The sequence below is a fragment of the Erinaceus europaeus genome, chromosome 12, assembly GCF_950295315.1.
Source record: "Erinaceus europaeus chromosome 12, mEriEur2.1, whole genome shotgun sequence".
Lineage (NCBI taxonomy): Eukaryota > Metazoa > Chordata > Mammalia > Eulipotyphla > Erinaceidae > Erinaceus > Erinaceus europaeus.
Genome location: NC_080173.1, coordinates 36,977,117 through 36,997,277, shown reverse-complemented (window position 1 = coordinate 36,997,277; position 20,161 = coordinate 36,977,117). Strand labels below are relative to the sequence as shown.

The following is a 20,161-nucleotide window of genomic DNA, read 5'->3' as shown; positions in this document are numbered from 1 at the left end:
GGTACAGGGATTGAACCTGGGACCTCAGAGCCTCAGACATGAGAGTCTGTTTGCATAACCAGTATGATATCTACCTCCCACCCAGGATTTTTATTATTATTATTATGACCAGGGTTATTGCTGGGGCTGGGTGCCATTTCCCCCTCCTTTTCTCCTTTCTGTTTTTGATAGAGACAGTGAGAAGAAGGGGAGAGGGGAAGAAAGAGAGACCCCTACAGCATTACTTCAGCTCTCATGAAACATCTTTCTTTGTAGGCCTTGATTGGGGGCTTGAGCCTGGATTTCTTGTGCACACTATATTGCATGTGCCACCATCTGGCCCCACAGTCCCTCTTTTCATAGCAACAAGCTATGATCAGTTCCTGCTGCCAGTTCTGGTCAAGGTTGAGAAAGAGACAGAGAGACAGTGAACTACAGATAATGAGCACTTTAAACAGTGACTGATCTCATTTATTCTTTCACTTGCTTTTGGAGTGTATGTATGTGTGTACATTTATTTATTTATTTATTTGTTTATTTACTTATTTTTGACATACATGACTTCCCAAGCCCTATATGTGTGTGTAAATAGATAATATATTAACCTATATGATTTCTATCTCTCATATTCAAGAGCTGGTTTATTTTCCAAAAAGTAACCTTGTTGAGCAGCAGGAGGGGTTGCTCTGTCAGTGAGGAGGCTAACCTGAAATGAAAGGTGAGCACAGGCCATCCCCAGATTGGTTTCAGAATTTTTCATATGCACTTTTGATAGCTGATTCTTTTGTGCAAGTTTACTGTTGTTATTATTTTATTTTATATTTTTTACCAGAGCACTGCTCAGCTCTCACCTACAGTGGTACTAGGGACTGAATCTGGGGCCTCAAAGCCTTAGGCATGATAATTTTCACATAACCATTGTGTTGTCTCCCTGATATTTTAATTAATGGTATTTATCATTATTCAAATATACTACTTGTCTTTATTATAAAAATAATAAAGTAGAAGGCGATTTACTTTTTGAGGACCACTGATATTACTAGAGTTTAAATATTTTGTTTCAAAAAAAAAAGGTTCTTAAAGGAAATGTTTGCCATGTAAGAGATGCAGCTGCAAGTCAGCATTTCAACTATTTTGTTGAAAAACCACTCAATGGGGGGAAAGTCACAAATGCCTTCTGGAAGGAGTTTGGGGACACTGCCAGACCACACAGCTATTTGGGTCTGCTGGCAGGGTCATATTTTTCAACTTAATGTGCCAGGTGGTGAAGCACCCTGTAGAGTGCATGTTACCATGCATGAGGGCCTGAGTTCAAACTCTGGTTCCCACTTGCAGGAGAGAAGCCTCATGAGTGGTGGAACAGACTTCCAGTGTCTCTCCTCTATCTTACTCTATATAAAAATATAACAATAGTATGTTGTATGTTGGAGTCATACAGGCATTGAGCCCCAGGAATAACCCTGGTGGCAAAAAACAAACAAACACACACACAAACAAACAAACAAAAACATGTACCACATGGGACCAGAAGAATATTTCACTGGTTCGTGTGCCTGCTTTGCCAAGCATGCAGCCTGGCTTGTATCCCTGACACCATATGTAGAGTGCCCTGTGCCCTGACAGTGCGGACAGCTCTTGTGCTGTAGCGTCTCTCCCTCTTTCTCTATCTAACTGAAAAAGCCACCAGGATAGTGGTAAATCACACATACACCAGGTCCCAACTGGTCAAAAAGGAAAAGGAAAAAATAGGTAACACTTTCTCCTGAGAGGATACCTATTTAAACTCTGAAGATACCTATTTAAACTCTGACCCCTTCTCCTACCGTTATCTCATTAGGCTTGCTTGACAGCTCTTCCTCTGTTACCTGGCATGGTGATCACACCCAAATCAGACTTGGAGAACATCTGTGTTGCTTAGCTGCTTCCTGTGCTAATTACCTTCAGACATATCATATGCCACTTTCTATCCCATCTGTAAAAATCTGCACCATGGCAAAACATTGAAAATAAAAGGTGAAAGTTGTTTTGAGGTAACTGGCAATAGCAGTTTACCATGAGTCTTTTCAGTGCATTCTGTGATGCCATACTTTGATGACATATTGTGATATATCAATACTATACTTAGATCTATAGCTATGCTTTTTAAAACAGAAATGGGTTCATGCCATACATATTCTTCTATAATCTGCTTTCCTTCCATTTAACACTTTTCACCTTCATGTGAGCATAGCAGTACATAAAAAATCACCTCCTTTTTAACCCTTTCTAACAGCTTTATGAAATCCCTTCCCATGACCAACTGTGACTAATCTAACCAGTTCCCATTTGATGGACATTTAGAAACTTTGTCATTAAAAAAAAAAAAAGTCTTCTTAAAGGAATAGATCCAGTTCTGGAGAGACATTTTCTCACATCCTAACCACCAGTCTTCCCTCTATAAAACAGGCAATTCGAGGGTCAGATAATTAAAAGGTGTCTTATGCATGAACACTTTTTTCTTCCTCCCCAATTTAGAACATAAAACAAAACCAGAATAGTAGCTTCCTCATATGTTGCAATCATTCACTTAAGGGTTCTGTAGTTCTTGAGAGTCTTCTTCTCTTGCCTACAGAACAGTGCTTGAAAAGCCATGTGCAAATGCCAACTCAGACCTATAGGGATGCATTGGTTATACAGGCTCCTATGCTGAATATGGGCCCCAGATCAAATTGATGGGGATTACAGTTAACAGTATTTATATATTCTTTCCATATTTGGATGCTATTCTCTTCCCTGACACCACCTCCCCAGACAATAACCTGGTTCCACCTGCATGTTAGCTGTCAGACTCAGGCAAAAACAAGTAGTCATGGGTCCCTTGGAATACACCTAAAATAGACCTACTAGCTTTTTCCAAAATGGAGACCCCAAATCTTCATCTGCAATATTCTTGCCTTTAGGTTCATGATTAGTCAACATTTTTCTGCTTTATATCTTAACTCTTTTTTTCAGCCACTAGGTTCCAGATGCTACCATGACCCCAAACTGACTTCCCTGGGCAGACAATACCACCACTGTGTCCTGGAGTCCTGCCTCCCCAGAACTCTGCCCCACTAGTGAAAGAGAGAGACAGGGTTGGAGTATGGATTGATCTGCCAACACCCATGTTCAGTGGAGAAGCAATTACAGAAGCCAGACCTTCCACCTTCTGTACCCCACAATGATACTGGATCCATACTCCCAGAGGGTAAAGAATAGGAAAGCTATCAAGGGAGGGGATTGGATATGGAGCTCTGGTGGTGGGAATCGTGTGGAATTGTACCCCTCTTATCCTATGGCCTTGTCAATATTTCCATCTTAAATATATATATATATAGGCCGTGTACATGAGTGTGGCTTTTGAGTGTCAAGGCATTGCTTTCTCTCTCTCTCTCTCTCTCTCTCTCTCTCTCTCACACACACACACACACACACACACACACACACACACACACACACTCTCACTCAAGTTTGTTTATAATACATTCACAAGGCTCAAAACTTTACAGTTATTTACACTGATCAGCATTGTGAAATGCTACTCTCAACCTTGTTCTACTTTCCTCCTCCTAAGGTCCCAGTAGGTAATAGATATTCTGCGTATCTGTTTTCACATCCACCACTTCTGGCAGCCATTTTTCTTTTGTTTGACTTGATAGAATGGAAAGAAATTGAAAGGGGGAGAGGGAGATAAAGGCAAAGAGAAAAAGAGACACCTGCAGATATTCTTAACTGTTTGTGAAGCTTCCCCTCTGTAGGTGAGGACTGGGCATTTGAACCTGGGTGCTTGCACATGGTAATGTGAGCACTCAACTGGGTACACCACTGCTGAGCTCCTGTGCACCTAGTTCCAAGATGTTGCACTTGTTCTGCAACAATGAGTTCCTGCTGAGGAGGTTTGAACTGAAGTAAAATGATGAAATGGAGGTCACTGTTTTAGAAACAGTCACCCAGTTCTGGTAAAGGCTCCAAAGGAGCCCCCAAAATAACAAGGTGGGAGTAAGCATTGCCCAAAGAAAGAGGGATTGTGAACATCGTGCGGGAATTTCCTGTTTGTCACGACAACTTGAAATCCAGCTTATCAGACAGTGGCAGGACAGCATCACACAAGGAAGAATTACCCTGTGACCCACAGGACTTGAAATGCCCCACTGGGATTCAGGTAGGAGAAGGGTCTGCTTATAATCAACTGATTCTAGAACTTAACCTCACTTTTTTCTCCTCTCCCTCCCATCCCCCTCTAGGGTTATCACTGGAGCTCGGTGCTGGCACTACAAATCCACTGCTCCTGGATGCCATTTTTTTTTTTTTTTGACAGAGAGAAATGGAGAGAGAAAGGGAAGATAGAGATGGGGAGAGAAAAATAGACATCTGCAGACCTGCTTCACTGCTTGTGAAGCAACCCCCATCCCCGCAGGTACAGAGCCAGGCGCTCAAGCCTGTATCCTTGTATGGTTCATTGCTCTTCATACTGTGTGTGCTTAACCCATTATGCCACCACCCAACCCCCACCTCATTATCTATATAAGTGCAAGAAGTTATTTTTTCCCCACAAGGTCTTAATAAATCCTGAGTGGCAACCCATGACATGGCACAGTGAGTAAAACTCTGGACTCTTGAGCATGAAGTCCAAGTTCAATCTCCAGCATTGCTATGTGCCAGAGTCATGCTCTGGTCCTTTCTCCTCCTCTCTCAGTACTAAATAAATCTTTAATAAACTAAAATAAACACTCATTTTCCAGGCTGAAACTAATGTCTAAATAAAGGGGAAGTCATCTTCCTTCTTGTTCAGAACCTTACCCAGAGGAGGTGTGTGTGTGTGTGTGTGTGTGTGTGTGTGTGTGTGTGTGTGTGTGTGTGTGTGTGTCTTTGACCATTCTGGAAAATCACATCTCTAATGGCAACTGTGCATATGGCTCCTGAGTCATCAACTGAGCACATCTGGATCAATTTGCATCAGTGTATGACATTTGAATCTGCACAGAGAGGCAAGCATAACTTCACCATATCTTGTCATGTCAGCTTGCACAAGTACTTTACAGAGTGCCCTAGCTCTTGTTTCGCTGTGAATTGCTGTTATTTCTCTATCAGGTTGCCAGAGAAAGCTATATATTGATCCTTCCTCTAATTCTGGCTTTAAGCATGTTAGTGTCTCAGAATTTTCTATCAGGATGATAAAGGGGTACTGGGTTCAACAGGAGGGAGGTCTACAACAACAAAGAGGCACAAATTAAAAAGCTGAGGTGTTGCTGGAAGGGACAACAGTCCAACTGGGATCAGTCCAACTATCTTTCAGTCATGACTGGTAAAAATTAAATTAGATTCAAAAAGCTGGTGCAGTGGAGAGTGTTGGGCTCATAAATATGAAGTTCTGAGTTTGATCCCTGGCATTGCATGTGCCAGAGTGATCTGGTTCTTTTTCTTATAAATAAATACATATTTTAAATGATGTAGGCACATAATGGAATATAAAACAGGTATTTTTACACTGAGGATGCTTGCTTTCTCTTCTTCTTCTTCTACTTTTTTTTTTTTTTTTTACCAGAGTACTGATCAGCTCTGGCTTGTTGTGGCGCAATTGGGACTTTAGAGCCTCAGCCATAATAATCTCTTTGCATATACATTACGCTATATACCCCTGCCCAAGGATGCTTTCTATATATGAATGTGAAAAGATTTCTGGAGTATATTATTATTATTATTTTTCCTCCAGGGTTATTGCTGGGTTCGGTGCCTGCACGATGAATCCACCGTTCCTGGAAGCCATTTTCCCCCCTTTTGTTGCCCTTGTTGTTGTAGCCTTATTGTGGTTATTATTATTGCCATTGTTGATGTTGTTCGTTACTGGATAGGACAGAGAGAAATGGAGAGAGGAGGGGAAGACAGAGAGGGGGAGAGAAAGATAGACACCTGCAGACCTGCTTCACCCCTGTGAAGTGACTCCCCTGCAGGTGGGGAGCCGGGGGCTCAAACTGGGATCCTTACTACGGTCCTTGCGCTTTGCACCACATGCGCTTAACCTGCTGCGCCACCGCCCGACCCCCGGAATATATTATTTTTAAAATACTGTCTACCTTTATGTAAGAAAGGGGGAACAATAAGAATATGCACTTATATAACGTTAAGTTCTAGAATCAGTTGATTATAAGCAGACCCTTCTCCTACCTAAATCCCAGTGGAGCATTTCAAGTCCTGTGGGTCACAGGGTAATTCTTCCTTGTGTGATGCTGTTCTGCCACTGTCTGCTAAATATCACCTGGACTCCAAGTTGTCATGACAAACAGGATATTCCCACATGATGTTCAGAATCCCCCTTTCTTTGGGCAATGCTTACTCCCACCTTGTATTTTGGGGGCTCCTTTGGAACCTTTACCAGAACTGGGTGACTGTTTCTAAAACAGTGACCTCCATTTCACCATTTTACTTCAGTTCAAACCTCCTCAGCAGGAACTCATTGTTGCAGAACAAGTGCAGCATCTTGGCCAATGAGGCAGAACAGGCAGGGCTGCCAACAAAAGGTTCAATTGGCAGGACTCAGTGGTGAAACTCAAGAGTTGGGTGTTGAAATACAAGCTTTTGAGAAAAAAAAAGTAGGAATTTAATGCCTGGTGCTGCAATTGGACACTGGGATGAGCTCCTGATCTCTTGTCCTGACAGTCAACAGGCCTTCGTGCAAATGACAGAGTGTCTATGAACCACTGACTTCTGGACCCCATTGTGCTCTTCTGAGGAATACAAGCATGTGATTATTGACAGTTCAGTTTTTTATTTAAAAATTTTTTTGACTATGTACAAAGAGATAAGGCAGACAGGTTGTAGAAAAAGTGAAAGAAACCATAGCACCAAAGCTTCCTTCAATGTAGTAGGGACCTGTGTCACTCAAATGATAGCAGCACACTACCCAAAAGAGCTGTTTTGCCAGCCCCCCTTTTCTTTGTGATACTGAGTCCTGAGTGTCCCAACATCAGGTAGATTGATTCTTCCTTTTTTAAAATTGCTACCAGGGGTACAGTTGGGCACTACACACCACCCACTTTAGTCATTTTTTCCTCCCCCCCATTTTATTAGGTAGGATAGAGAAAAATTGAGCAGGGGAAGATGGTGGCACACCTGGTTAAGTGCACACACTACAGTGCACAAGGACCCAAGTTCAAGCCCCAGTCCCTACCTGCAGTCCTGCTTCACTTGTAAAGCTTTTCCCTGCAGGTGTCTCTCTGTCTCTTTCCCTATATATTTTTCCCTCCCCTCTCAATCAATTTCTATCTCCATCCGCTAAAAAAAAAAAAAAATAAAATAAACTTAAAAAAGGAGTTGGGGGTGGAGAGAGACAGATAGGTACCTTCAGACCTGTGTTTCTACTCCAAAGCAATCCCCACCCCCTACTCTGGCACATGAGTTTTCGTTCATTGTAATGTGTGCCCTCACCTGGGTTTGCAACTGTCCGGCACCTGATAGTTTGATTTCTTTAGGGAGGAGATGCTTAATGTGTCCCCCTTTCAGATGCACTGTGCACAATGCTCTGTTTCAGTGGCTCATGTGTAAGTTATGAAAGGTCAGGATCTCACTCTCTGGAGGTCATTTCCTGTGCCCGAGTTCCTCTTGCTGTTGAACTGTCAAGAAATACCTGCAAAATTCACCTGTGTCAGGCTGGCAGTGGGTGACTTCAGCATGAAACTTTCGCCATGAACTTGCTGCTTAAATAGCCCTTGATTCAGTCACAGATTGTTTAAAACTGTGCATTACCTTGTGCCTCAATGTCCCCATAGTTTTTAAGGACAGCAGTAGAAAAGCTGCTACAGGTATGTATATATTTTGTAGTTCGTATCCATTATAGCTGAGCTCTTGTCAAAGTCTGCCATTATGCAACTATCATTATGGCTTTTCGAGTGAAGCTTGTCTGCTTTACTCACTACCAGCTCTCCAGCACTACCTACTGTCCAATTAGTCACAGGATGAATGAGGGAATGTGGTCAGTTTGGGGAGCATGCAGATTCCTTAGAGGTGATAGATTAAGTCTTCCCAAGAACAGCTTCATTGCGGGCTTTCACTCACACTTCAGAAAGAAGGTTCCTGGGTTCAGATGGGGAAATTGATTTTCTCCCTGGTCCCCACTCCCCTTTGGAGGCGCTAAATCATCTAGACCACTTGCCCAGGTGTCAGGCCCTGAAGGGCTTGGGTTGGGGCTGCCAGCGCGCTCCCGTGGAGGGAGGTGTGCACGGAAGCGGAGAATTCATTAGAGCTGGTTAGTCATCCGTGGAGAGCGTAGACACTGCCCGTGGGTGGGGCTGCACCTGGCACTTGTTCCGGGAGCTGCGCCCGGCGGTAGGGGCATCGCGGCGGGAGCCCCCAGAAGATCTGGGTCTCCAACTTAGAAAAACCACAGTGGCCCCTTGGCGGGCCCGCTCCCCGCGCAGTCAGCTCGGAGGTCAGGTCTAAATCTGCCCGGGGAAGTTTTCCCAGGGACCACCGGGCAAGGGAGCTGGCCAGAGCCCCGAGGGTGAGGGCTGCAGGCCCTGGGCGGAGGCCGTAGTGGAGACCCCGCGGCCTCGGAGAGCTCGGCCCGCGAGCATGACTCAGCCGCCCTCGCAGGGGCTCCCCGCCTCCGGCAGCCGCGCGCGCGCCACAAAGTTGCCCGGCCCCCGCCGGAGTTGGCGCTGGGGGCCAGGGGCTCCGGAAGCGTGGTCTCCCGGGAGCAGCGCCGGAGAGGCCAAAGGGACAGCCTGACTCACTGGGCGCCCTGGTCTTCACCGGCTGCCCAATGCGTCTCCACGGGGCTCAGAGGCTCCCGTCCTGGAATTGGGGGTCCCGGTGAGGGCGGGCCCAGGGAGCCTCGGTGTCCCGGAGGACGCCTCCATGGCTCACGCCGAGGGGTCCTGAGGTCCGAATGGGCTCTGCACCCATATCTGCTTCTCTTCCGGTACCGGCATCCCGCCGGCCGCCGCCTCGCGTGCACCCAGGGTCCTGGGCCGCCTGGGCGCCAGCTGCCCCTAAGCACCCGGGGTCTGCGCGCCTAGGGCGGCTCCGCTGCGGCCCGGACCCCGAGCCCGTGGGCCCACGCTGCCGCCGCCGCCGCCGCAGCGCCACCCTCCCCGCCAGACCCTGCCGGGAGCTGCGCCCCGAGCCCGCCCGCGTGCGACCCCCGCCGCCGGAGCCCCTCTCCCCCCTGCGGCCCGGGACTCCTGCTTTCCCCGCCCGAGTCTCGGCGGCTGAGGTGAGGGGCGCGCCACTCAGGGCTCCGCAGCACGCGCCCCCTACGCCTCCTCCCCCCAGGCCCCGGCGGGAGCGGGAGCCGGAGCGGGCGCAGCAAAGTGCGGCCGCCTCTCCCGCCCCGCCTCCCCGCGGCCCCCAGCGGCCCGCCGGACTCAGTCGGGCGGAGCGGTGCCCGCGCCCGCGGACTGCGGAGTTATAAAGAAGTCGCGGGCCGCAGTGGGCCGGGCGGGGCGGGCCAAGGACACTGGAGTTGGCGAGTCCCCGCCCGCGCGGCGCCGCCCTCCCGCCGCCGCCCGCCGCGGCCCGGCGGACTCCCCGGGGCAGCCGAGGCGGGGCCGGGGGGCCGCCGCTGCGAGAGGCGCGTCTCGCTCCCGCCTCCCCCGCCGGCCTCCCCTCCACCTAGCTCCCCCGCCTGCTTACCGCCCTCCCCGCCCCCACCGCTCTCATTCTGCTCCCCAAGTGAGCCGGGCGCGCGAGAGGCAGGCGGGGCGGCGCGGAGCTCCAGCCCAGTTCGCACGCCGCCCGCTTTTCCCGCAGCTCCCCGCCGCCGCTCCTGAAGCCGCCGCCGCCAGCGCGTCGGAGGAGCCCAGCATGGCCTGGCCGGGCTGGCCGCGCCGCGCTTCCCGGGGGGCCTGGGCGCTCCTGGGCGCCGCGCTCGTCTACGCCGCGCTGGGGGCCGGGGTGCGCTCGGAGCAGCAGATCCCGCTCTCTGTGTAAGTGCGGGTCCCGCGCCGCCGGGGGAGGGGACGCCGCCCGCCCGCTCGCCCAAGTTTGGGCGCTTGCAGGTGCCGTCGGGCGCCAGGCGCCTCACACCTGCGTTCGGGGCCCCGCGGCGCCAGCTGGGGGCGGCCCGGCTGGACGCTCTCAGGTCGGCGGGAGAGGCTCACCGAAAGTCACAGCACCAACTTTGGAGCCTGTTTACCCAGCCGAACTTCCTCAGGCCGTTTATTGAGCCCCCTCTCTTGGCTATCTTGCCTTCTCACTTCTTGGAGTGGGGTGGGGGCAGTGGGTGGAGGTCTTCCGACTGCACTGGCGCTGGCCAGGTGATGCCCGGTTTAGGTAGCCAAGTTCTCAGGCCACGCTTCCCACCCAGGGGCTCGGCGGTCTGTTTTAGGGAGCCCGGGAGGCTTGGCGCATTCGGGACTAGATGGCCCCCCCTCGGGTCCCCCTCCCGTGCCGCGCTCTGCAGTTTGGAGCTGTCGGTTGTTGCTACCCTTCTCTCGGGTTTAAAATTTTTTTTCCCTTTTTCTCCTTTGCCCTGTCCACCCCCCCACCCCCAACATACACACACACACACACACACACACACACACACTCTCTCTCTCTCTTCTCACGCCGGGCTCAATGTGTGTGTGTGTGTGTGTGTGTGTGTGTGTGTTAACTCTGACACGGCTGCCACACTTGCCCCGCTGCCCTTTCTCCCCGCAGGGTGAAGCTGTGGGCCTCCGCATTCGGTGGGGAGATCAAGTCCATCGCTGCCAAGTACTCTGGTTCCCAGCTCCTGCAAAAGGTAAGGCTTCTGTGGTAACGGAAAGCGAGGATTTTTTCTTTCTTTCTCCCCCCCCCCCCCAGCAAATAAAATGGAGGCGGATTTAGTTTCCAAAACAAACATAATCTCCCCCCCCCCCATACATACACCTGTCCCAGCCTCAGTTGTCAAAGGTATCTCTGATCCCAGCCCTAGGGTTTCTTGGCAATGTTCTGTGCAGTGACTCCTCCCTACCAACCGGTTATTTTTAGATGACACTTGATTCAAAACACAAAGAAAGAAAGAAAAAAAAAAAAAAGGCATGATACTCACTAGCACTATCCTGACCACCAGGACGGCTTGGAAACTGGTTTTTTTTTTTTTTTTTTCCATGGCTCTTATATCAGCATCAGTATAGTATTGCTGTTTCAGTATGAGAGCAGATGCTTCATCAGCCAAGAAAAAAAAATGCTAACTTCATCAAAGGAGCAGCTTCTGTGCCTATTTTATGATGCCTTTCACCTTGCCTTCCTTGGAGGCTGGGGGTGAGCAGTTTCCAGTTAGACGCTGCACTATTGTTTGTCAGCCCTGCAGTCGTACAATCCCATTATTCCCCAATCACTGAGACTCAGGGACGGGATGCATTACATCATTACAGATAAGGAGAATGAATGTGGTTATCTTTCGACTCAGCTGCACTGCCGGGTAATAACCTATGAGTAGTCCACAAACTTAAGAGATTGGTCTGTGTCCATATCATTCTGGAGAGTACTGAGAATGGAGAATTGATTATTAGGCTCTTATCAGAAGCTACATCAATTTTAATTCAAAAAGGCAGCATTCTGCTTAACATTATACAGAGAAAAGTGTGGTTCTTCTCCCTCCCCTCCAAGAAATTAATGCCAAGCTTGGACCAAAGAGGGAGAGACTAGAGGGGTTAAGAGATTTTCTAGCTAGTATATCAGCAGGATCAAACCTCCAGTTATTCTGGCAAAGATAGAAAATGAAATTGGCCTTTAGGGGGTAATTCTCTGAAAATGGGTACAGACAGCTTAAATTGTGAAGTTAACTTTTAAGCATTCAAAAATATGCTTTTTGGGCCAACATAACATATGTGTTATGCATGCTGCCTGGTAACCAAGTACGTATTTTATTTATGGCATTCTGCTTCAGAGAGTAGCATTTTTTGGGGACATTATATGAGACAATTTGTCACACTATATCTAAATATTATAATAAAGCACCAGCCCACAATGGGATGACAGAAGTTATCCTGGCTTAAATTGCTGATACCCAGGTTCCTTGAAACTGTGGAAATGTTTGATTAACTCTGTTGTTTGGATCAGGAGTTCAGTAAATCAGAGGCAACTGATACAAACTTGAGACCATGATGATGTGTTCATATGGAAGGGGATAATTTACATTACGCTTAAACCACCTCTGGCTGTATTGGATTCGCCTCTCTAACTGATATTCTTTTAATCTGGACCAGTCTATCCTGCCTTGGCATTTTTCCCACATGTCAGATGTTTTATGTGAAGACTATTGCATCCTGTGTGTTTTTCTTATTCTTTAGAAGGAGAATGTTTTGTATAACTTTTAAGCAATATTTCTCATCTGCATATCACAGAATAATTGTAGCAACTCCTTAAGAATCTTATTAAGCCTGTGAGTTTTTTTTTTTTTCCTCTTGGTTGTGCTTGCAGATCTAGCTTACATTTTGCAAAATAAGTTTTGTTTTCCCTCCCTTCTTCTGAAGTTGTATACATGCACACATAGTCCAAAACCCTCCCACCCTATTCTTGGCTGCTCTGTAACAGCAAATTGGAGCTAGCAAAAATGCTTCTTCTACCTTCTCATCAGCGTCCTTTCTGATACTGGATTCACAAGCCTTAGTTCTGTTTTTGTCATGTTTGCAGCTTGACAATTGTGTAATGATTTCCAGCTGTTTATGGCTTTGCTTTCATTTCTTGCTCTTGCCTCACATTTTGTGTTCTGAATGGAAGGGAAGGTGAGATGCACTTGGGACCAGGCCTCAGGGTGGGTAGCTGCTCTTGCAGTCTGCTTGCCACCACCTATCTGCCTTGGGGTCCTGAGCTCACCCTGGCTTTAGCTTGTCTAGCAAGGACTTCAAGAGCGAAGAGCAGGCCATGTTGTACTACTGTGCAGTCATTTAGCAGTCTTCATCTCCAGGACATATTTGTGTCTTCCCCATCACACCGCTGAGTGTATATTGAAAATTAGCAGAGATCATTATTTGAAAGTATGAATGAGAAGAGATCTAGGGTGCCCAGAGTGTGGGAGGCAAAGCATCTTTTGGAAAAGCAAGGAAGACAGTTGCTTTGCTCTTGCTTATTTTTAAGTTTCTGACCATTTGAACAAGGGAATGACTTCCCTAAGTCAAAATTACGCAGCCTTTGGTTGCACCACTGCCTCTTTCACAATTAAGATATAATATAACTCACTTGAACAGTGTGTTACTTTGCTGTAGAGCCTGACCCCCACCACCATAAGGTATCTTTGATACTGTCTTCTAATTCACTTTCCATCTCTGCCTGTCTCTCTCTCTTTCTCTCTTTTTTTTTTTTTCCTCTTAAGATACTCTCCAAATGAGTTCTCCAACTTGGCTGAAAATGAGTTGACTACTGTATGGAAGGGACTAAACATTACAGCACTGTGTTGCATATCTAATTGCATTCTTAAGGCAGGGACACTCAGTGATCTTCATTTTCAGCTAAATAAGATCTGTCATTAAACCATAGTTTTCTGTACTCTGTGTAGCTTCTCTAATTGACACTGTTGTGGATCTGTGTTGCATTCCCATTGTTAGAATGGGCGTTCAGTAATTCTTGAATGAAGGCAAAAACTTTACTAAGTAGTTATTGTGCATATAAGTTAAATAGTAATTCGGCATCTATCTTAAGGTCTGAGGAGACTGGGAAAACTGCCATTTTGGTAACAGGCTTTTATTAGGTAATATAATCTGAGGTAGTAGTGTGTTCACTGACTTCATCAGCGTAAATACAAACATTTAACAATGAACCTCCTTGTCACAGCTTCCAAAAGGAGACTATATTATCAGTTGTTTCTGTGTTTAATACAACGGCTTTCAGTATTTCAGTTTAAGATAATGTATTAGGTATTCACTACCAGACTTCATCCCCCCCCTTTTCCCTTCTTTTTGTCTTTGCTTAGCACAGGAATAGCAACCTATTATTTCCTGATAAAGGGGATATTTTTGATCTTATAATATGTAGTCAGCCGTGTTTGAACAAAGTTGTGTGCTCCTCAGCACAGAATGAAAGAATGTGGAGACTCGTCTACTGAAGTTGAAGGAAATCTCCAGAGGTTGTGCAGCTGCTATAGCAAAGCAGTGCCTGGAAGGAGGGCTTTGCCTCACTCTGTCTCTGTGCTTATTCCTGAGCTGGTGGATACTGTAGGGGTTTTTATGCACTTCAACTTTTAATTAACTTTCCTGTTTGACATATTCATGCCAGTATTCAGCTGCTTCTCTCATTTGCTTCATTTTATCCAAAGAATAGGCTTTGTTTGAGTTCTTTGGGGGAGGCATAGTTTCAGTAGCACTCTATTTTGGGATTCAGTGCAATGCATTCTAGTAGGTCTGCCAGCCTAGATGGTTAAACTCGGGCTCCAGTCCTCCTAACAATGAAAAGCATAAAACTGGCATGATTCTCATTCCCACCTCCTTAGAATCTGGTCTGAGCTGTGTTTTCTTTTCTGTCTTGTCTTGAGTCCAGGGGAGGCATGTTCGTGGGAATTCAGGGTTCCATTTGCATTTTCCAGAACCATGGTGATAAGCCCACAGCAGAAACACTGATAGCATTTCTGCCGTTGAGGCCAGAAGAGAATTGACATTTACCTAGGATGCCTCATGCAGCCTCTACCAAGCACACACGAATTACACAGCCAGGTTTTATTATTATTTTTATTTTTGCATTATCAACTATTGAGAGGACAGATCTACTACAAAAGCCTGTCATCTCTTTCCACAGGATGGAGTCAGCAAAGTAAAAGGTTGGCTCTTTAAGCCGTTTTGATAATTATGACTTTTCATCAATGTGGAAATCAATGGGCTTTTACATTATTAACCAGGTTGCTCACTTATTGGTAACAGGTTAGCAGTTTCTACAGGCTGTGGGAGGCCTAACACTCTACAAATTGCTTTTATGGGAGAGGCATTATTTTGCTGGACATTTTTTGGGTTGCATAAACATGGTTACTTGTCATCCTGCAAGATTAATGTATTCAACCTAGGTTGCAGAGACTTTAATTCATAACACCACTTCAAGACTGGACTCTTCCTCCAGCAGATAGATTTTTTTTTAAGCCTTGAGATCTGAGAAATGGCAGTGTTTCAGGACAGCTCACTGGTGTTATCGTCTTGGTCACTAAGACATTAGCAAAACAGGTTGAACCAGTCAGCACCACACATGTAAATTCACACATACACTCCTTTGCCATCCAAATCTAGTTCTTTCTGTACAATTGTACAGTGTTTTGCCTGAGCCCTTCCCCCCCCCCATTCATTTATTTTTCTTTTCCACCACAATTTCTGGTTTGCTCTCGTTTGGAACTTCAGCAGTCTGTGCTGCTTGGGAGATTGACATGTGTTAGTCACAATGAAGGAAAATGAAAATGTAGGCTTTCTTTTCTACTTTTCTCTCTCTCTCTGTCTCTCTCTCCCCTCCTCTCCCTCCCTCCCTCTGTCTGTCTCTCTCTCTTTTTTTTTTTTAACCAGGGCACTGCTCAGCTATGGTTTATGGTGGTGTGGGGGGAATATATATATATATATACCTAGGACCTTGAAATCTCAGGCATGAAAGTCTTTTGCAGAACCATTATGCTGTCTCCCCAGCTATTCTTATTGGAGGCAAACTTCCCATGTTCATGTGAACGTGGCTTGGAGTTTTCACCCATTACTATGGCAAGCTCATGCAGGTTTACTTTGTCTTTCATGTTATTTATTCTAATACCAGTGTGCTTTAAAGCAAACACACAGATGCCACAGCATCTTGTAACAGTGAAGTCTGCTTAGTGTGGGAAAGGTCGATTTATGATTCCAGTGTGTGATGAACTTGCAGCCGTGAACTCAGATGGACACCAGTGAGAGGAATATGAAGTCATTTCTCCCAGCACCTGAAGGGGGGATTGTCCATCATTCTGGAACACATAGTCACAGAAGCCTAAATTTGGGTCTTGATGGTCTTTTTTTTTCTTCTAGTTTTCTTTCTTTCTTTTTTATTTTAGATGTGTTAATACCTCTCAGTTTTGCACATAACAGTTCAACCCTCTGCCATCGTGTTCCAGGGACCTGAACCCTCCCTCCCATCCCAGTGTCTTTTACTTTGATGCAGTACACCAAACCCAGTCCAAGTTCTGCTTTGTGTTTTCTTATTTTTCAACTTGTTTTTAAAATTTTTTTACTAGTGATTTAATAATGATCCACAAGATTGTGGGATAAGAGGGGGTACGATTTCATACAGTTCCCACCACCAGAGTGCCATACTCCATGCTCTCCACTGGAAGCTTCCCTATTCTTTATTCCTCTGGGAATATGGACTAAAGATCTCTGTGGGGTGCACAAGGTGGGAGGTCTGGCTTCTGTAATTGATTCTTTTTTCTAGTTTTCAATTGAGCTTTAGTTTTGTGCTTCCACTTATTGTTGATCAATATATGACTTGATCCTTTGTTCTAGGACTGCCATGAATCCAGATTTGCCATCATAGCTGTTATTGAATAGACATTTTCTTTTTTATTTCTTTATTGGGGTATTAATGTTTTACAGTCAATAGTAAATACAATATTTTGTACACACATAACCTTTCCCAGTTTTCCACATAACAGTACAATCCCCACTAGGTCCTTTGTCACCCTGTTCCAGGACCAGTACACTCCCCCCCCCCCACCCCAGAGTCTTTTATTTTGGTGCAATCCACTAGCTCCAGTCCAGGTTCTACTTAGAGTTTTCTCTTCTGATCTTGTTTTTCAACTTCTGCCTGTGAGTGAGATCATTACATATTCATCCTTCTGTTTCTGACTTGTTTCACTTAACATGATTTCTTCAAGCTCCATCCAAGATGGGTGGTGATTCGGTAGGTTCCTGAAGTCATTCTAGTCCTGTCTCATTGCGGTCCCAGGTGGTCTCCTTTGGTATTCCTAGTTGACTTGGGAGAGGAGAAAAGAGAAACACAGCTGCTGCTGTTCCGTAGCCCCACCTCTGGAGGTATGAGACATTTTATTTTCATTTTTTATTGTATATTTTTGCAAAGTAAGAGTACATGTGTACATTCTAGGCCAATTCTTTTTTGATTCAGGTAGAGAGACACACAGAGAGAAGGAGAGACACTACAGCACTAGAGCTTCCCTGTGGTATAGTGCTCCTGGGTAGAGCTGGAGTTCATACCTGGCAAGACATGCCTCCTGCCCTGTGAGCTGTCTCTGGAATGCAAAAGGACTTTTTCTTTACCCAAGTGCATAGTAGTGAGTAGTGAGTGGCATTTAACTGAGGGATCCTCCCATCTTTTGAAAGTGCAGTGTCTATGGAAATAGCCTTCCAAGTTGAGATCTACAGCCTCATCCAGACAGAGACTCTTAGTAAACTATATGTTCCCTGGGATGTTAGGATGTGAGACTGAGGCTTTGAAAACACTATGTAGGGAGTTGGGCAGTAGTGTAGTGGCTAAGCACACGTGGCACAAAGCACAAGGACCGGTGTAAGGATCCCAGTTTGAGCCCCTGGCTCCCCACTTGCAGGGGAGTCGCTTCACAGGCGGTGAAGCAGGTCTGCAGGTGTCTGTCTTTCTCTCCCCCCTTTGTCTTCCCCTCCTCTCTTCATTTATCTCTGTCCTATCCAACAATGATGACATCAGTAACAACAACAACAACAACAACAACAACAACAAAAAACAAGGGCAACAAAAGGGAAAATAAATATTAAAAAAAAAGAAGACATTATATAGATTGCAAACACTGTGAATTAGCCTAGGAGATCCCCTTTCTAATGTGATTTTTTTTTTGAATTTATTTTTTATTTAAGAAAGGATAAATTAACAAAACCATGGGGTAGGAGGGGTACAACTCCACACAATTCCCACCACCCAATCTCCATATCCCATCCCCTCCCCTTATAGCTCTCCCATTCTCTATCCCTCTGGGAGCATGGACCCAGGGTTGTTGTGGGTTACAGAAGGTGGAAGGTCTGGCTTCTGTAATTGCTTCCCCGCTGAACATGGACGTTGACTGGTTGGTCCATACTCCCAGTTTGCCTCTCTCTTTCCCTAGTAGGGTGGGTCTCTGGGGAAGCGGAGCTCCAGGGCACCTCAACATGCTTCAGCTCAGACTGTGTCCAGAGACTTCAGGTGTGGAATGACAACCCTTCAGCTTCATTACTCAGGTGAGACCTTTCCTTTCATAGTATTCTCTAATTCCATCCCAGGTGGTTCACTTTCTAACAAAGTCCCAAAACCTAGATATATACCAGGTTCTGTGAGAGAGAGCATATGTTCACACTTATCCATAAACTAGTGCAAAATATATACCTGAAAGCAGAAGTACACTAGAGTTTGCAGTGTACCCCTCTAATGTGATTTTTATACACGATGTGTAATAGCTTATGTTTTATCTCCAGTGTTTGTAGTGGTGCTTGTGGGTATCATTCAATGAAAGTTCCTTTTGTCAGGCTTTGGCAAGACTGGTAGAATCTTCATCAGTTCTTTTCAGTCTATGAAGCACATACTAGCTTCTACATCAATAGAAGAGAATGTAGCAGAGAGAGAGAGGAGGGGGCTTGATTTCCTATTGTTCTCCGTGACCATCTGACTCCACTGGGACAGGGGAAGCCAGATTAGCATTGGGGTGGTAGCCCACCCAGATGCATGTATGTGTCTTGTCCCTGCCTGCATGGGATGAGGCTCTAGGAGTGGTGAACAGTGCTGCGGGTGCCTCTTTCTCCTTCCCTTCCTTACTTTCTCTGCTCTTCAACCTCTATCAATAAAAAGAAAAGAAAAGGGGAGGTGGGGGGAAGACCGCTGTGAACACTGTAGCTTTGCAGATACTGAGCTCCAGCAATAACCTTGGTGGAATTAAGGAAAAAAAAAGGGCCAGAGTCACAGACCCCTCCGACATGGCACCATGCTCTAGCACAGATCCATCAAACAACTGATGTTTTCTGTGCCCTGCCAGCATGTCCGCTCTTTCAGAAAGAAGCTATTTCACAAACACAGCTTTAGAATGGTCCAGTGTATCTTCAGTAAATCATCAACAACCTTTTTTTTTTTTTTGCCTCCAGGGTTATTGCTGGGGCTCAGTGCCTGCACTATGAATCCACTTCTTCTGGGGGCCATTTTTTCCATTTTGTTGCCCTTGTTGTGCCAGGTGTGCTTAACCCACTGTGCTGATGCTCGGCTCCCTTCTTTGCTTTGTTTTCTCCTCCTGCTTTTCTTCCTTCTTCTTTTACCAGAGCAGTATTCAGCTCTGGCTAATGGTGGTGTGAGGAATTGAATCTAAAACCTTGGAGCCTCAATTATGAGAGTTTCTTTGCATAACCATTATATTATGCTATCTTTCCCACCCTATCTTGAGGTTGTTTTCCTTTTTTTCTTTTTTTCTTTCTTTCTTTCTTTTTTTTTTTTTTTTTTTTTTACCAGAGCACTACTCAGCTCCGGCATATGGTAGTGCAGGAGGATTGAACCTGGGACTTTGGAGTTCAAAGTCTCTTTTTATAATCATTATGCTATCTACCCCCACCCACATGTGTCACATCTGTAAGGAGTAGTAACTTAGAAAAGTCACCCTAAATCAGGTTTACATTTAAAGGGAGAGAGGGAGAGAGGGAGGGATGGAGAGAAGGAGAGAGGGAGAGGGAGGGAGGGAGGGAAAGAGAGAGAGAGAGAGATTACAACACCAAAGCTTCCTTCAATGCGGTGGGGGGTTCAAGCACATGGCAAAGCAGTACACTCTCCAAATGAGCTATGTTACTAGCCTGAGCAGTCTCTATTGACAGTGCATAGACAGCTGTGTCTTCACACAGTACACCTCAGAGTATTTCTCTTAGCACTTGCTACTGGAAAAATAGTCTCCTTACAAGAGTAATAACATGGATAGTTAAGGGGTCAGGCTGCAAATGGTGGCAGTTCATGCTGGTCACCTGCTTTGGGTGATATATCTGCCAGTCACTATTTATGGCTGACACATGTCACTATGAAACTTAGTGTGTGTGTATGTAGGTTGGTGCCAGTAAAAGTAGAGGCTGCTCATCACAGAACCTGCCAGAAGATGGGTATCCCCCTGTGTGTCCTCAGGAGTCAATGGGGGCTGTGAATCAGGAAGCCAGGGTGGAACTTAGTGGCTCAGTCCACCTGTCAAGGGCTTGTCCACTGTGTGAGATTTTCTTAGCAGCTAAAAGCTGTGGATCTGTAGAAACCAGGACCAGCTACATCATTTGCAGGTCCCAGTGCAAAGAGGGAT

At 46.0% G+C, this 20,161-nt stretch overlaps 1 protein-coding gene across 3 annotated transcripts in view; it reads left to right on the top strand.

Moving 5' to 3' along the window:
- The first annotated feature begins 9,285 nt into the window (after window positions 1–9,285).
- CACNA2D3 (calcium voltage-gated channel auxiliary subunit alpha2delta 3) overlaps window positions 9,286–20,161 on the top strand; it is a 1,089,122-nt gene continuing 1,078,246 nt past the window's right edge. For 2 of the 3 annotated variants that reach the window (XM_060203105.1, XM_060203104.1), the window contains exons 1-2: window positions 9,290–9,920; window positions 10,636–10,717. In XM_060203105.1, the coding sequence (XP_060059088.1) occupies window positions 9,799–9,920; window positions 10,636–10,717 (204 nt within the window). In that variant the 5' untranslated portion in view covers window positions 9,290–9,798. Of the gene's footprint in view, window positions 9,921–10,635; window positions 10,718–20,161 lie in introns of all 3 variants that reach the window. The other variant, XM_060203106.1, reaches the window with a different exon arrangement.